General features: G+C 35.1%; 1 protein-coding gene and 1 pseudogene across 3 annotated transcripts in view; both read left to right on the forward strand.

The window, feature by feature from the left end:
• The window catches only part of CDK14 (cyclin dependent kinase 14), a 550404-nt gene that overhangs the window by 449699 nt on the left and 85077 nt on the right, over positions 1-15628 (forward strand). For all 3 annotated transcript variants that reach the window (XM_014788156.2, XM_087417812.1, XM_087417842.1), the window contains one exon: positions 13262-13401. In XM_014788156.2, the coding sequence (XP_014643642.1) occupies positions 13262-13401 (140 nt within the window). The remainder of the gene's footprint in view (positions 1-13261; positions 13402-15628) is intronic.
• On the forward strand, positions 3572-8951 carry LOC147918176 (protein tyrosine phosphatase type IVA 1-like; annotated as a pseudogene).

Here is a 15628-nt window from a genome sequence, read left to right on the forward strand (position 1 = left end):
GCCGGGTGAAGGAACAGCCTTGTAGGCTACAGTTGGAATTTTACTTTCCGTCCAACAGGAAGCCTGGGGAATTATGTTTTGACCTAGTAATTTGACTCTTTGGTGTTTCTCCCAAGGAAATAAATCAAGGGAGTAAAAATGTAGTTGCCCAAAGAGTCTCCTTACTGTGTTGTATATTAAATTTTTGAAAAAGACTTGGTACCAGTTCAACCAAGATTAAGGGAATGGGGAAAGATTTAATAAGTCATGATTCATGAACCCAGTGGAATATTACACAACAATGTTAGAATGGTATTCTGAAGACTCTGGAAACATAAGGAATGCTTTATATATTTTCTGAAGAAAGCAGAATAAAAAATTATATGCATATAATTATATCTGTGAACTGTGAGTGAAATGTAATACGCAAGATGAAAATAGTGTGTTAGGGTAGTAGAATTTTGGGTGATTGCTTTTCTACTTTCCAAAAATTATCTTTAATATTATTGTCACATTATTTTAATAAGAAAAATATGTTGTTTAATTAGTACAGAGTTTCCGTTTGGGGTGATGAAAGGGTTTTGAAATAGATATTGGTGATACTTGAGTGATATTGTGAATGTAATTAATATTACTTAGCTGTACATTTAGAAATGGTACAAATGGCAAGTTTTAGGTTATATATATTTTACCACAATTAAAAAAAAAAGACATATCTTTTATAATCATCAGCATGGTTCGGCAGCCTCCCAAGATGGCCCCCCATGATTCCTGTCTTCTGGTCTTTACACCCTTGGGTAGTCCCTCCCACATCACAGCAGGGTTGTCTTGGTGACTACTAGCATAAGGCAGAAGTGTTGGCACATTACTTCTGAGGTTAGGTTATGAAAGATTGTGGCTCCTGTGTTAGCTCCTTCTCTGTCTGGTCACTGGCTCTGGGGAAGCCAGCTGCCCTGTCATGTGAACAGCCCTATGGAGAAGCCCAAGTGGTGAGGCCTCCTGCCAACAGCCAAGTGAGTAAGCCACCTTGGGAGTGGATTCACCAGCCCCAGTCAAGCTTCAGAGGACAGTAGCCTTGGACATCAACTTGACTGCAACCTGTGAGAGAACTTGAGCCAGAACGACCCAGTTAAGCTGCTCCAGGATTCCTGACTCTCAGAAACTGTGTGATAATAAATATTGTTGTTTTTAAAAAAGAAAAGAAAATATAAATATTTTCATCTAACTTCCACTACAGCTGTCCTCATGCATATGCAATAAATACCAACTGTTTTTCTCCTATCCTTGAAGTCATTTTCTCCTCTTTTAACGGAAGTTCTTGGTGCAGCAAAATTTATGAATACAAGTATGTTAAAAGTAAAGCTGTATAATAAAATGAAAAAAATTTTTTCATTGTGGCTCTCCACAGCGTAATAGTCACAAAGCCAAGTGCATCGTTAGGACTTGGCCTAATGTAAAATGCCAATAGTCGTGTTTTTGCAGATGGAGGAGATTTGGTAAAACTAACTACACTATTAAGGGAATATTGAGAGGCAAAGTGAGAATCAAAGTAAATACCACAAGTGAAAAAAAAAGGGCACACTCTCAACAGGATACAGTATTTATGGGTGTCTGAATTTGTTGGTTGTAAAAAATGTTTTTGTTCACTAGAGGGAAAACAAAAAGCTAAAATGACCTCAATATGGACTTGAGTCTGACTTTCAAGTGTTTAAAGAGAGCTTTTAAAATTCATGTTTTGAAAGGAAATTTTATCATGTGAAAAAAATGTATGTGGTGATAAAAATTACAAAGAAATAAAGTGATATATTTGCTCAGACCTATACACACAGGAGTAAACATATCAAATTGATTAAAAAATCATTATCTCTGCATTACAGACTTAGGAGATGTTTTTATTTTCTTTTGTATCTTTTAAGATTTCTTAAAATTCTCTAGGGTGATGGTGTCTTACTTTTACAGTGAGAAAAAAATATGATATAAAGAGAGTCTTTAGTGGGATGATGTAGAGAAGAGAGCACCAGCATTTGAGGCACATACATATACCGTGCCCTGCCCCTCACTTGCTGTGTGATCCCAGCTGTCTTGCTCCTCCTCGCTGAGCCTCAGTTCCCTTGTCTGTATGGAGAGATAATGAAGCTCATCTTATAGCTGGGCATGTAGAATAGGGTGATAACATGGGAAAAGTCTCTAGCACATAGTAAATGTGCAATGAATGCTTCATCTCCTTTGTGTACCTTCCCACAGGAGTGAGAACAAGGGTGTCATTTGCTGATGTCATTTGTTCATGTCTTTTGTGATAACCAGAGAAGATCAGATAGTTCACAGAGAAGATCAGATAGTTCAACAGGTTGTTGGTTCAGTGTGCAGTCTAGAAGACACTGTGCAACAGGGAAGGCAGGCAGGAGGCCCCTTGTAGGAGCAATAAGCATTAAAAGGTATTTTGACTTTCTTGCCACAGATCATCGGGCCCTTGTAGAGGACACTCAACTATTCAACAGTCTTAATCCAATTCTTGTTTTATTATTATTTTTCTTTTTGGTGAAGAAGATTGGCCCTAAGTTAACATCTGTGCCAGTTTTCCTCTATTTTGTATGTGGGATACTGCCACAGCGTGGCTTGATGAGTGGTGTGTAGGGCCGCGCCCAGGATCCGAACCCACGAACCCTGGCTGCTAAAACGGAGCACATGAACCTAACCACTACGCCACTGGGCCGGCCCAATCCAATTCTTGTTTTAGACCAGTCCTTCTTTACATCATAATGAAATCTTACATTTTCAAATTACAGATACAACTTCATAAGGTAAAAAAGCTGAAATTAAAGTCCCCAGTGGATATATTCTTCATTTGCCTCAAAGTAAACTTCAATAACCCATGAGCTCTGACCTAGCTGAATTTTCTTTCATATTGATTTAAATGGGAGAACTGTTTTTGGTGATTTCGCCAATCCTAACCATTTAATAACTTTAATCTACGAGGTAACAATTGTCTTTTTTTAAGGGGTAGGGAAACGTTATCTCTTCTGTATCAGCATAGGGTGCTAAACTGTATATCTTTTGCCTTAAAAAAAAACTTTCTTTTTTATATTTTCTTATTATCTTGGATCATGTCCTGTCTCTAAGGAAATAAACATGTGAAGAAAGAGTTCTGTGGAATGTTAACTGCACTGGTATTTTTCTTCCTTTTATCATGCCCCAAGATTTGGCAAAGTTGATATAAATTCACCATGCCTTCTTTAAAAAGCGTAGTAGCAAGGCGTTCTTCCTGTAGGAGTCAGACTATAAAAGGTGATTTCCTTTTACTCCATTTGGTTTAAGCCTATAAAAAGCATTAAGTGAAAAATCTGATATATTTGTTAGGGCATTTATTGCATTACTAAGTTATATTTTCAGTTCTCAGTGAAAGGTTTATTGAGAACATAAACTTTGAAGAGGTTTTGTTCAGGATGAAAGATATATTTTTTTCTTCTCTTTTGGTGAAATAATATCACACAAAATGATGCCTTTCAGGAGCTATTTTTAGCACTGTTTACAGATGGAGGACCACTGTTCTATTCTGGTGAGGCAGCTATCAGCCTCCAAACAGTCTTTGATGATGAGATTTGTAACTTCTGTAGGTTTTTCAGAGGAATGAAAAGCTGTGAAGTTACCATTTTTCATTAACTCAGTTTACCATAATACAGATGCACCAATAAGTTAAACTGTTTTGCAGGAGCCTTTTATAATGAACATATTTTTCACACTGTCCATGTAATTTGAACTAAATATTTATAACTGATCCATCTGAAATGTAAAACATAAGCCGCTGCTAAAGTTTAATATGTATTGATTTTTTTTTTGGATAAATGAAGATTTGAATTTGAACTCCTGATTCAATCTTTTATCATCAAAAATGAGAATTGTCTTTTCCAGAAGAAAAACTGCTGTAATCAGCCACTTTGAATTCAGGAAAATTGGATAATCTTTATTCTCTAAGTAGCATAGATATCAAAAACATCACAGGGGTAGAACATTCACTACAATTTGCTTTGCTTCACTCTTGATTTCCTAAAAATGTTTTGAAAACTTGCAAAATAGGTGAAATAATAAGCTGCCTATAATCGATTTAAGCAAGTTATAGTAAGAAAAGGTCAATCTTTACAGCAGTCCTGTGAAGTTGGAGAGGGCTGTTAATTTTATCCTGATCTATATCCAGAAGTCAAAAAGGTTACGCTCTGCCTGATGTCCTTCAGGCAACAATGGAATTCCAGATGGGGGTAGGTCATGTGGTTATGAAGGTCTAGTTTATGATTGGATATAATTGTAAACAACTGGGAAGTTGGAAATCAATTCTGTTGAATGCACATCCTTTGAGTTTTGAAGATATTCTATTCCATTCTTATTTATTCTGTCAGTTTTATCCTTCTGATTACAAGGGTTAGTTATTATTAATGTATTTTTGTTTCCTTGACTGAAGTAAACTGTATCCTCTTCTATCCTGTCCTTCAGTCAGATGATTGAAAAGTAACTATTTGTGCCTCTTCTGCTATTAACCACATTATTAAAGTAAAACAGTGAACAAAAATTATAGACTCACGTAATCACTAGTCCATTAAATCTATGAATCTTTTCTTAAACATAACTGAGGTACAAGTATAATTCCTGACAGGTTTGTACTATCCTATATAAGAAAAAGGTCAGTATTTCACAAGCTCTAATAAATCTTAGAGTAATCTTTAAAAATTATATTGTTTAGGCATGTAGACTTAAAAGTTAATTGCATATGGGTTATAGTATTTTATATAAACTATTAAAAAATAAAATTTTGTAACTCAAAATGTCACTGCCACTAAGCACTGGAGAAGAATTGGAGAGGAAATTAAGGTGGAATCTGCAAAAACAATGCAGTGTAGTTGTTAACTGGTTCTTTCCTATAAGCAGGTTGAATGGAAGCATGATCTACCTTTGTGGTCGTTAAATAAAAATAAGTTTAAATACACAGGGGCTTTTGTTGAAAAGAATATAGCATGAAATTCAGTTGTATTAACCTTCTCCATGAATATTTTATGGTAATATCTGCATTAGTGGATTTAAGAAATATAAAAATGAAAATCTATAACTTCACATTACCACGTGGGAAAGGCTAGTATAATTATGTCATAAGTTAACCAATTTTTTAAGGCGAGACCACTCTTTATTTGATTTCATAGAAAAATTAAACATTCAAAGACTTCTCTTTTTCCAGGGAAGGTAGAAAATAGTAATAAATAAAATCAAAGCTAGAGAATTTGGGGGTAATATTATCTAGCTAAGCTCTGAAATCCAAAGCAAGAATTTATTATTTTCCTTTTTCTGGCTCACTTTTTGGCAGTTTATAATACTCTTAAGAGTGTCGGTGCTAGCATTTTCAAAAATTTGATTCATTCACATCCTGCTGAGGGCTCTTCAGCACTTTCTGTACTTTTCCACCAGATAGAGTTTACTGCAAGGGCAACTATGTGTTGAGTAAGGGCTGGATCTGAAGGAAACACCCAGCAGTGCGGATTAGTATGACGGGCTTTGGAGATTATTCATCTTGTCCATGTTAAGGCTGGACTCTCCCTGTTGTCTTTATTTGATATAGGGCAGTGGGGGTGTTAACAAGAATATAGAAAGAATAGTCTCTATAGCAATAGAGTTCAGAATTAAGGGAAGAGAAAGAAACATAGAAAAATGTAAAGTATCCTTAAGGAAAACTTTAAAATATCTCAATAACCTTTACCAACTGGGTAACATACAGCTTGGTGTATATATAAGCAATAAATCTTTGGCATGACATGTCATAGACACTAAGAGTTAAGAGTCAGAAATATGGACACTCTCCATTTTGTAAGTATGACCCTTTGATTATCTGGATCAAATAAAATAACACATGTGAAAGCACTTTGTAAACTGTAAAGCTCCTTACAAATAGCATTATCATTATATAGCATTCTGACAGTCAAGAGGGCTGACCACTATGGGAATGAGTGTCTGCCAGGGAGATTGTGTCATTAAACAGTTTCACTAGAATAAATGAATGAGAATTGTACAATTTTCTGTGCACAACAAAACACAACCTATTTATGGAAACTAATATAAAATGTTGTCTGTTTACCTTGAGAGGAGGAATCTCATTAGTTTTTTTTATAGCAGTGCATTGACAAAGTCTCAGTGTTAAACAATTCTGTGTCCTCATTGTTCATGTAACTGAGAGTCTTACCTCTCGTTTCATTACACAGCCCAACACCTGGAGTTGAGAAGTTCATGGCACAGGCCTGAATCTTTCCTTATATTAGTTTTTATTTTCCCCAAGAATCCAATGTCAGGGATTCCCCTTATATTCTGCTTGACTAGTTACTGACCCCTCTTTGCAAATGCATAAATTTGAGCCTATTTTCTAAAAATCAGTCACTTCTTGAAAAATTAGGGCAGTTTTATGACTGCGTTCCTCCCTCTAAGGCAAAAGCTTTGATAAGAAGGAGATTAAATGAGCTTTTGCTTTTGATGTGTAGGCAAGAGAGAGTGCGGTATCTGACAATTCTGTTCAGTATAGTTGAGGAAACAGTCAGGCTTGTCTTTTTGGGTGGGTGGCCTTCTTTTCTATCATTTTCAAGAGATCAGATGTTGTATAATCTGGTGACCAGTGCCCAAGTTGGCATCTTTGCCACAGAGACAATATGTGCACTGTCAAATGAAAGGATTCAGGCCCTCTGTCTTTGCTCTGTGGAGAATGCGGCGGTGAGTGAACCGTGAATATAGATACCCTCCACATCACTCACTCCAGGTCGCTCTATTTCCAACTACGTGAGATAAAGCACACTATTATACTCCAGACATAGGCCCACAATGTATGTAGTTCTATCCCATCATAGAATGCAAGTGAGGAATATTCTAGAACTTCTTGTTCCCTTTTATTTCTTTTTACGCTTTTATATGGAATTCAGTATCTCCATTGAAAGCTCTAATAAGTAAATTGAACCTACTACTCTACTTGTTATATCCAGCTTTCATGAGCTAAAACATTAATAAATCCCAGTGAAGATTTTTATAGAGATATTTAGAAGTCAACTCTTGGGAATAAAATCTTGCTTGTCTTAGTTGTTCTACAAGTAGAGGTATCATCAGTTTTAGAGGAAGTCTTTTGGATCTACATTATAAAAAACAAAAAACTTGCAGCCCCAGTTTATAAGACGACTTTAAAAAGACAAGGACCGATTTCCTTCCCACTTCCGAAAAAACAAAGAAAATGACATCTTCTGGGGGATGTATACTTTGAAAGTGTTCCTTAAGGACCAGGACTTGACTTTAAGATATTTTGCTTGAAAACAATTGTTTACTTTTTAAAGTCATGTTTCTCAGGTAAAGTAAAACCTCTGTAGGTGTAGCCATTGATATACTCAGTCCTCAAGCAAACACTCAGTCATTCAACAAATGATGTCCCCACACTGTGCCAGAAACCATGCCTTCTAGGAAGTAGCCCTTTTCACCTTGCCATAACCCTGTTCTTCCTCTTTTTCTGCACCATCATTTTCATTCTCCACTTTCAATTTTATCTTCTTACTTCATGGAAAGAACTTCAAAGTTTGTATTTCAGTTACAAAAAAATAGTCTGAGAAAGAATGTCTAAAACATAAGAAGAAAGGTGATTAAATAAATGATAAGTATGGGTAAATCTAAATAATAATAACAATAAGTGTTTAATATGTGTCCTTAAAAAGAAATATGTATATTTTCTATATTTCTATAGAAAATAGAAATAAAATATTAGATAATAACATGAGAGATGGGACTAGTGTCATCAGAATTAAGATGTTCTAATATTCTCATATTGTTTGGCATGGGGATAGAGAAGAAGTTTAACTCTAAACTTTAAATACGTAAATATTAAAAAGTTAAGAAGCCATCTACTTGGAGAACTGAAGGTGAAGGTATAAAGTGTGGAAGTTTCTTCTGATATCCTCGATGGTAAAAAAATACTAAACCAACTTACCCCCAAAGAGGACACCACTAGCCACAGATTGGGCAGTTCTGTGGTGTTCTTGGTCGCGTATTTATTAAGTTTCTGAAGGGCAGTGGAGATTATTGCCTGAAACACAGCATGACCTCTATACAGACAAGTGAGCTATATAGAAATTCATTAATATTCCACCAAGAAGCTCCATAAGAGGGGTTAAGTAGGACACAGGAGGCTTGAATTGAGATCAGGAAAGCATTTTACAAGAGTTCTGACCTAGATGGGCTAAACCAGGGGGAACTTCCTTTCTGTTGCCTCATTACAGGATTAAAGAATCACTGCTGCTTGCTAGGAGGTTCATTTCACTTCCCGTTACTCTCAATCTCATACTCAAAGCACTGACAATTCCAAGTGTAGTATATTGCAGTAGACTTCGGTTTCTTTATATCATTCTTTACATCACTTCTGGATTCTGTATTCAAATTTTTTAATTCTTTCATAATCCTATTCAGTGTTTTTTTAACTAAATTAACGTGGCTCAAATGAACCGACCAGCTCTTGTGAAGTCTTACACAGGACAGTCCAACCAGTGCAACCTTAAACAGATTAAGAGGAACTTAGAAAGTGTGGCATTACCACAATAGTAAGAATGTGTGAAGCAACTTGAAACACTGCTCTTGTGAAGAAAGGTGTCCTGGTTCTGGGTCGGCCATTTGATGGTGGCAACTGCCATCCAACCAGACTGTTGATGACTGGTTATGTCTTGTGAAAATGAAGTTTCTTGAAGAATCTGGCGTTGTATCACTGTCATCATGTTGCAGGACTTAGGAGAGCTCTATTGCTTGTTGCCCTAGCATTAATTGAAGGTGGATTGAAATATGAAGATACAGCAAAGTTCATAAGACAAAAGTGGAGTGGAGCTTTTAAAAGCAAGCAACTTTTGTATTTGGAGTATTGTCCTAAAATCCAGCTGTGCTTCATAGATACCAGTAGTCACAGAAACTACTGTTGCAGTCAGTAAAACTGGGCTGCCTGATGCTGTTGCCTTGGAAATGGAACTTAAGACAGAAGCCAATTTATTGTACATATTAGCCAACATGTGGGCTTGGTGAATGATAAGTCTAATGAATCTTTCATAGGAGTATTGATAAGCAGTTTTATCAGGCCTCAAGCTTGGCAGAATTGCAGCCTCTGTGTTTGGATTATGATCAGCCTGTTTGGAAACTTAGCAAAAGATTCTTACTGTTCAGCGTTTAAAACATGCTTATCATTTTTATCAGTTGACCTTTCCTGAAACCATTCAGTATTGAGTTATAAGTCTTCTTCAAATCTATTCCTGTGACAGAATCTTATCAATATATAAGAAATTTAGACAGATTGGGTGCCAAAATACCCAGCACAATATTTGTATATTTTTAATATCGTACAGAATTAAAATCCTAGGAACTATCCCAATCTAGATTTTCTGTGGCTTATCCCTTCAGTCATTTCGAGCATGGATAGTAGACCCTATATGGCTATTTGCCTGCTACTTCATGTTTATATTTCCCGTATTTAAAACAGTATACATCAGGTTTGTGTGACCACTGATTTTGTTGGCTTTTCACCAAGTCTTATAATGATTTTTTAATGTCTTTCTATAAATCTCATTTTGTGCTGTTATGAAAACCTCCATTTTGAAAATCACAAACCTCTGGTTGAAAGTTCATGTAGAGTCCACGTCGTACAGAAGCACATATCTTTAATGTTTCCAGACAAACACGTCTCAAAATTAATTTAATGTTTGCACTTTGGAGTGCAACTTAAAAGAGAAGGCCTGAAAAAAGAATGAGAGTGAGTCATTAAGTATTTTTAGCAAAATGGTGTGCTTGTCTTGTGTAGGATATATGGAATATGCCCTTTAGTTTAGTTAATATTTTTTAAAGGTAGATTATGCTGTGTTGTTGTAGCTAAATTAATTCTTAATTGTAAAATTTCGGAAAATCCTGTGATTTTTCCCATTTTTATTGGAAGTTCTTTGCCAACTATTGCTGTGTGAATTTTTTCCTTTTCTCTCAATCTTTCTTGCAAAAGGAGAAGTTAGTTTCTGCTACTGAATCCAGCAGACATATTTGATATTCCTGTTGAGCTGTGTAACTTAATATTTGTATACTTAATAATTTGTCTTATTATGTAATTGGTAAAATGATGCTGTGTATTAATGTTAATTCAATCATATATATATATATATATATACACACACACACACACACACACACAGTCTGGAATGTATGATTGTAGTTCTTTGGGAGAAATAATTTGTCAGTGTCCACTAGCTTATAAAAACAGTGCAACAGTTTAAACATCCAAATAAATATTGAAATGCAAAAAAAGGGAAAAAGTAAAAGTTAAGAGTAATCACTAAACACAGGGAAAAAGAATGTACAGTTTCTAAAACAGAAGATGGAAAATGTTGAATTTTAAAACTCAATCCAAATGAAGGCAGGAAAAGGAAAAAAAAGATAAAGCAAGACAAAAGAATGCAAGATTAAGATGGTAGCAGAAATTCCAAATATATCAGTAATCACAAAATGTAAGTGGACTAAATTTTCTCCTTAGAAGATGGGGATTCAATTGGATAAACATTAAACCCAGGTATATAATATTTGTGAAAAAGATACCTTAAAAAAAGATACCTTAAAAATTTGTGAAAAAGATATGAAACATTAAAAGTAAGAGGGCAATAAAAGGTATGCCAGGCAAATATTGAACAAAAGAAAGCTGAGGTCATTAAATTAATATAAGGAAGAAAATGAACTTTAGCCCAGAAAGCTTTATTAAAGATAAAAAGGGTCACTACAGAAGGATTAAAGACTTAATTTACTAGGAAGAGATAACAGTGCTAGACTGTTATGCATTTAATTACCCAGCTTTAGAATGTATAAAACAAAAATTGATGGAATTACAAGGAAAGATTTAAAAATCTACCGTCACAATGGGAGGTTGCAAACAACAATCACAATCATTCTAACATTCTGATAAGGTATACTTATGGCTTGAGATAAAACTTCCAAATAAGATATCCTGGAAGTGTCATATCTCAGACAACTCAGACAACTTAGGTGGACTCAAAAAGTGGTTCAGGTAATGACAAAGACTCTGATGTTGAAAATGCTTGTGGAGAGTTGGATTAAAAGTGGTTCTTGAAATGCAAGTGAGGAAATAGCAAACTTTCTGAATTAAAATTTTATATATCATTTGAATATTTGTGTACAAACTGAATATCACAAATAAGTATTTGATTATTTCATCAACATTATTAAAGTTAGTCAATTTGGGAGATGGGAAATGAGATCGTCTTATATTGATGAATTCCTTATATTTAGGTTTTTAAGTAATTTAAATGTGATCAACAATCTATTGCAAAAACAAAAATACAGCTATAAATATTTATAAGTCTTCAAAATAGTAAGAGCTTGCCTTAAGTATGCTTTCTGGCTTGTTGGAGGTGGAGGGACTGTAGACATCATGTGGTTCATCACTCTTAGGACAGAGTCAGGACTAAAAGAGTCAGATGTAGTCTCAACCTGGCACTGTTGTTCCGTTTTATCAAAGCTATATAAAATTGATACCAATGTGTTTTTCACTGTGATTACATATAAACTGTACATTCAATATAAGTGCAGTTTTTACCATAAAGTCTACCTATCTCAAACTTTGCATTTGATATTTTTAAAAAATATTAATGAAAAGTTTATAATAGTGAGAGAGTCTTAGAAAGAGGGAGGAATTATTTGGATGGCCCTAGCCCCTCTTAAAGGAAAGAAAAAAAAACTGTAGAGAATTTTGAAAATGCCTCCTCTTCCTGCAGACTAATTTCTCTTTGCCACGTAGAGACATTTAAAACCAATCCATTGATCCGTTTTTTAAAAACAGCCATTGTAGCAGCCAAGCACCAAACGGAAGTTAGAGAGAAGCTCTCTTAGGTTGGATCTTTGGAGTCATATTTTTCTTTGCTCTTCTCCTTTTCTCTTCCTCTACCCAAGTTCATTACGTCCTTTTCTCTTCCTCACTCCTAATCCTACCCACCCCCATAACAATTTTAAATCAGTACTAAAGAGCTCTGGAGGAGGGGAAGGGGGTGAATTGATGGTCGTTGAGGAAGATGTTTGTTGGCTAATTGCATGTTTTGTAGCTTTAAGGCTTTTGAAAAAATACCCACTGGCAAATGCAGCTTTCCTTCACAGTCTTCTGGCTGCCTCTGAGAGTCACTGCACTTATTGCACCTTGTTGCAGAAACTCAGGAATCCAGGGGTAAAAGCCTTTAGAAATGATCTGAGAGCATCACAAATACAAACCACTTTAGAGTTATAATTCTGGATGAGTTTGAATCTGCTCAACCTACTAATTGAGCCATCCGTTAGCTTCTCCACCTCCCACGTAGCTTCCACTGCTGTTAGATGGGAACAGAATTACCTTATTGGACTATAATAAATAGAGAGAGTGTGAGAAGTGTCTAGGAAAGTGCTGGACACATGTTCAACTATCCATAAATGGCAGCCACAATTAGGAGTACTTTTGTTATTATTATGTTAGTTATCTGGCTTGATTGCACTGAGCAGTGAAATAGAGATTCTATGAAAAGCAAAGCTGGGCTGGACTGTGTGGTCTGCTACCTATTTAAAAGTTGTGCCGCATGGAAGACTTTACTTCTCTGCTTTTTTGGTAATCTTGAGACATATTTGCTATCTACTGTTGTTTTAAAGGTCGTCTTGAAATGATTCAGCCTCATATGGTTTAAGCATATCCCCTTTGTTAACCTGCATGTTAATATTTTGCTTGTTGATATTTGACAGTGTACTTATGCCAATAATTTTATATTCAATGTAAGAAAGTGTAAATTCTTAGAGGAAAAGTAACTTTAGTAACTAGAGAATTTAATATCAGTTTTATTCTAGTTATCCTAGTTATTTTGTATTAATTTTCCCATAAATGTATCCAGATGTGTATGCAGTCCATAGATTCTATGAACAAATTCTGGCAACTATTTGATAAATTGTCGTCTGAAATTTTCTACCTCTGGACCTAGTTCTATCCTTAAAGTATCAACTCTTTGCTTACAGTAGAAGTATTTTAAATCAATGAGACTAGGATATCAAGAGTAAAAGCCACTTTAGAGTAACAGATACTCTAGGAACCAATGTGAATTCTGCTTCTGTTTATTTTCCACAGGGAATTTAACTTGTTTTCTTGGCCAGGAATAAAGTCCAGAAAAATTAGGTGAGCCTTATGCTTTATTTAGTAGATTTTCTTGTTTGGTCTGATTTCTCTCTTTTTTGCTTGTGTTTTTAGGCTCAGCTATGTGAATCATGCAGAGGATCTGGCCTCCAAGCTCCTACAGTGTTCTCCAAAGAACAGACTATCGGCACAGGCCGCCTTGAACCATGAGTATTTTAGTGACCTTCCCCCTCGGCTATGGGAACTGACCGACAGTGAGTATGACAAATCCACAAAATCCAATCAAAGCAAGGACATCATTTTAATGTCTATGTGTAACATACATATAGAGAGATTTATATGTGCATTTGTAAGAGTATGTACGTTTGTGTATGCATTACATGTATACATATATTTGTGTGTGTCTATGTATATATATAGAGAGAGAGGGAGAGAACAGGGGAAGGGGGATTGTGTGTGTGTATATTTAGTGGAATCCTGCCATTCAATTGCTAGCTTACCAGACACAGGAAGAAAATGGATTCCTTTTTTGCTATCTCTGCTCTGCAGTCTGCAGCTGCATGTCTTTGTATTTGATTATGTGTGTGTCCAAAAAAATGATCTGAGAAGTCGTAAAGGAAAAGGAAAATATGATTTACATATTTAGTGCTTTATGCATACAGTAATTTTTAACTGGCTACAGTACACAGAAGAGAAATGATTTATTTCTGTTTGATTCTCAGAGACCATCTTGGTTGTAACAATAACCTTAAAAAGGGCTGCCATGCAGTGAACTGATGAACAGAGTTGGCAATTGGCTAATGCATTGAATTGACATGTAAGAACTGAAGACATGTAATTCATTTTAACTACAAATGCTCTTGGTACTCATACAGACAGCTCTTCTCTGGATCTTTTAAAACAAAACACATTCCTGGGTGGGTTTTTGTTTTGTTTTTACAAAAGTGTTCATATTTACACAGCCTTTTTCAATTACATTTTAAATATTTGCGGGAGGATTTATGGCTGGGAGGATCTCATCTTTCTTCCAAAGTGTGAAACAGAATTCTTGTGAAATTTTTCAAAATGCTATTACAGTAAGAACATCTTTGTTCAATGGTGATACATCTTTCCAAATGCAAATTAGAGATATTTCTTCTCATACTCTTTTCTGATTGCCTTAAAAATTAGTATCTGCATATATGCATAGATACTTACAATATGCTAATCCTTGGGTATATATTACTTACCATAGGTATGCATAAAGTTATTTCTTTAATCTCTTAGACTTTAGATTTTTCCCCACATTGTAGTATTGGATTCTCCTTGACAACAATAGCCGTTTATTTTGGAACTAAGAAACAGCTCTTCTTGGGTATTCCTAACCTAAATCTTTTTTGATATCCCACATTTAAATTCTAATTACTTTTTTTTACCCTAGCTACATTAATATAATCTAATATAGTAGATATATTAATCTACTACTATTAATATGTTAATATAGGTATATTAATCTGCTCCTCCTCCTATGCTTAGTAAATCTTCTTTAACATTTCGTATATTTCCAGTCCATGTTTATTCTGTATTCTTCCTTACTTCCTTTCTAAAAAATCTACCCATTGACCATTACAATAGCTAACCTCATTTAAAAAAAAAAAAGATGAAATCCCTATGGAAAAATATTGAATTGGTGACACATCTTCCCATACTGAAAAAAAAAAATGATGCAAATACGCTCCTTTGTTTATGGCTCATCAAACTCAAATATATGGTTTGTTTTCCCATTTAGTATAACTTGTAACTTGGTATCACTCCTCCTTGGTGACATCTCAATCCCATCTGACTCAATGATTGAGTTTAAGCCAGGATTTTGATGGTCTATGAATTCTAAATTCTGTAGTAGTACTTTTCTGTTAATATGGACTTATTACCCACTTGCCGCTTAGTTTATCAGCCAGTGGTTAAATCCAGTTTCTATCAGTAAGTAAATGCCTACACATTATCACTCGGCAGCAGGCTGCCAGCAGAGACAGCCTTGTCCCCATCATTAACAAGCACAATGTATGCAGAACACCAGAGGGGAATTAAAACCACAAAAAATACCTCAGGGTGGTATTTTTAATATGAGAATTTAATTTGTAATTTCACAGATTAAGAATTTTGGCTGCATTAATCCCTTTATCAGCTCACAGCAGGCTATTTGCAGAAGCATAACCATAAGGCGATATTCATTGGCAGAAACACGTCTTTGCATAACGTTAAACATCAGGAGCAGTGAAACCTTTTGAAGGGGGGAGAATAAAGATGAAAAATCATTATATTTTTAAAGCAAGATTCTGCTAAATGCCTCCGGTAACAATTTTGAGTTACAGAAATGCTATTTCTGTGTCTAGTAGATAATCATTATGAAGCATAAATCCAGTTGCAAGAAAGGACAATCGCAGTATTAAATACTACAGTAATTTCCATTTAGAACAACGTGGTAGTCCTTGTAAACATGTT

The sequence above is a fragment of the Ceratotherium simum genome, chromosome 1, assembly GCF_057802395.1.
Source record: "Ceratotherium simum simum isolate JZ-2026a chromosome 1, ASM5780239v1, whole genome shotgun sequence".
Classification (NCBI taxonomy): Eukaryota; Metazoa; Chordata; class Mammalia; order Perissodactyla; family Rhinocerotidae; genus Ceratotherium; species Ceratotherium simum.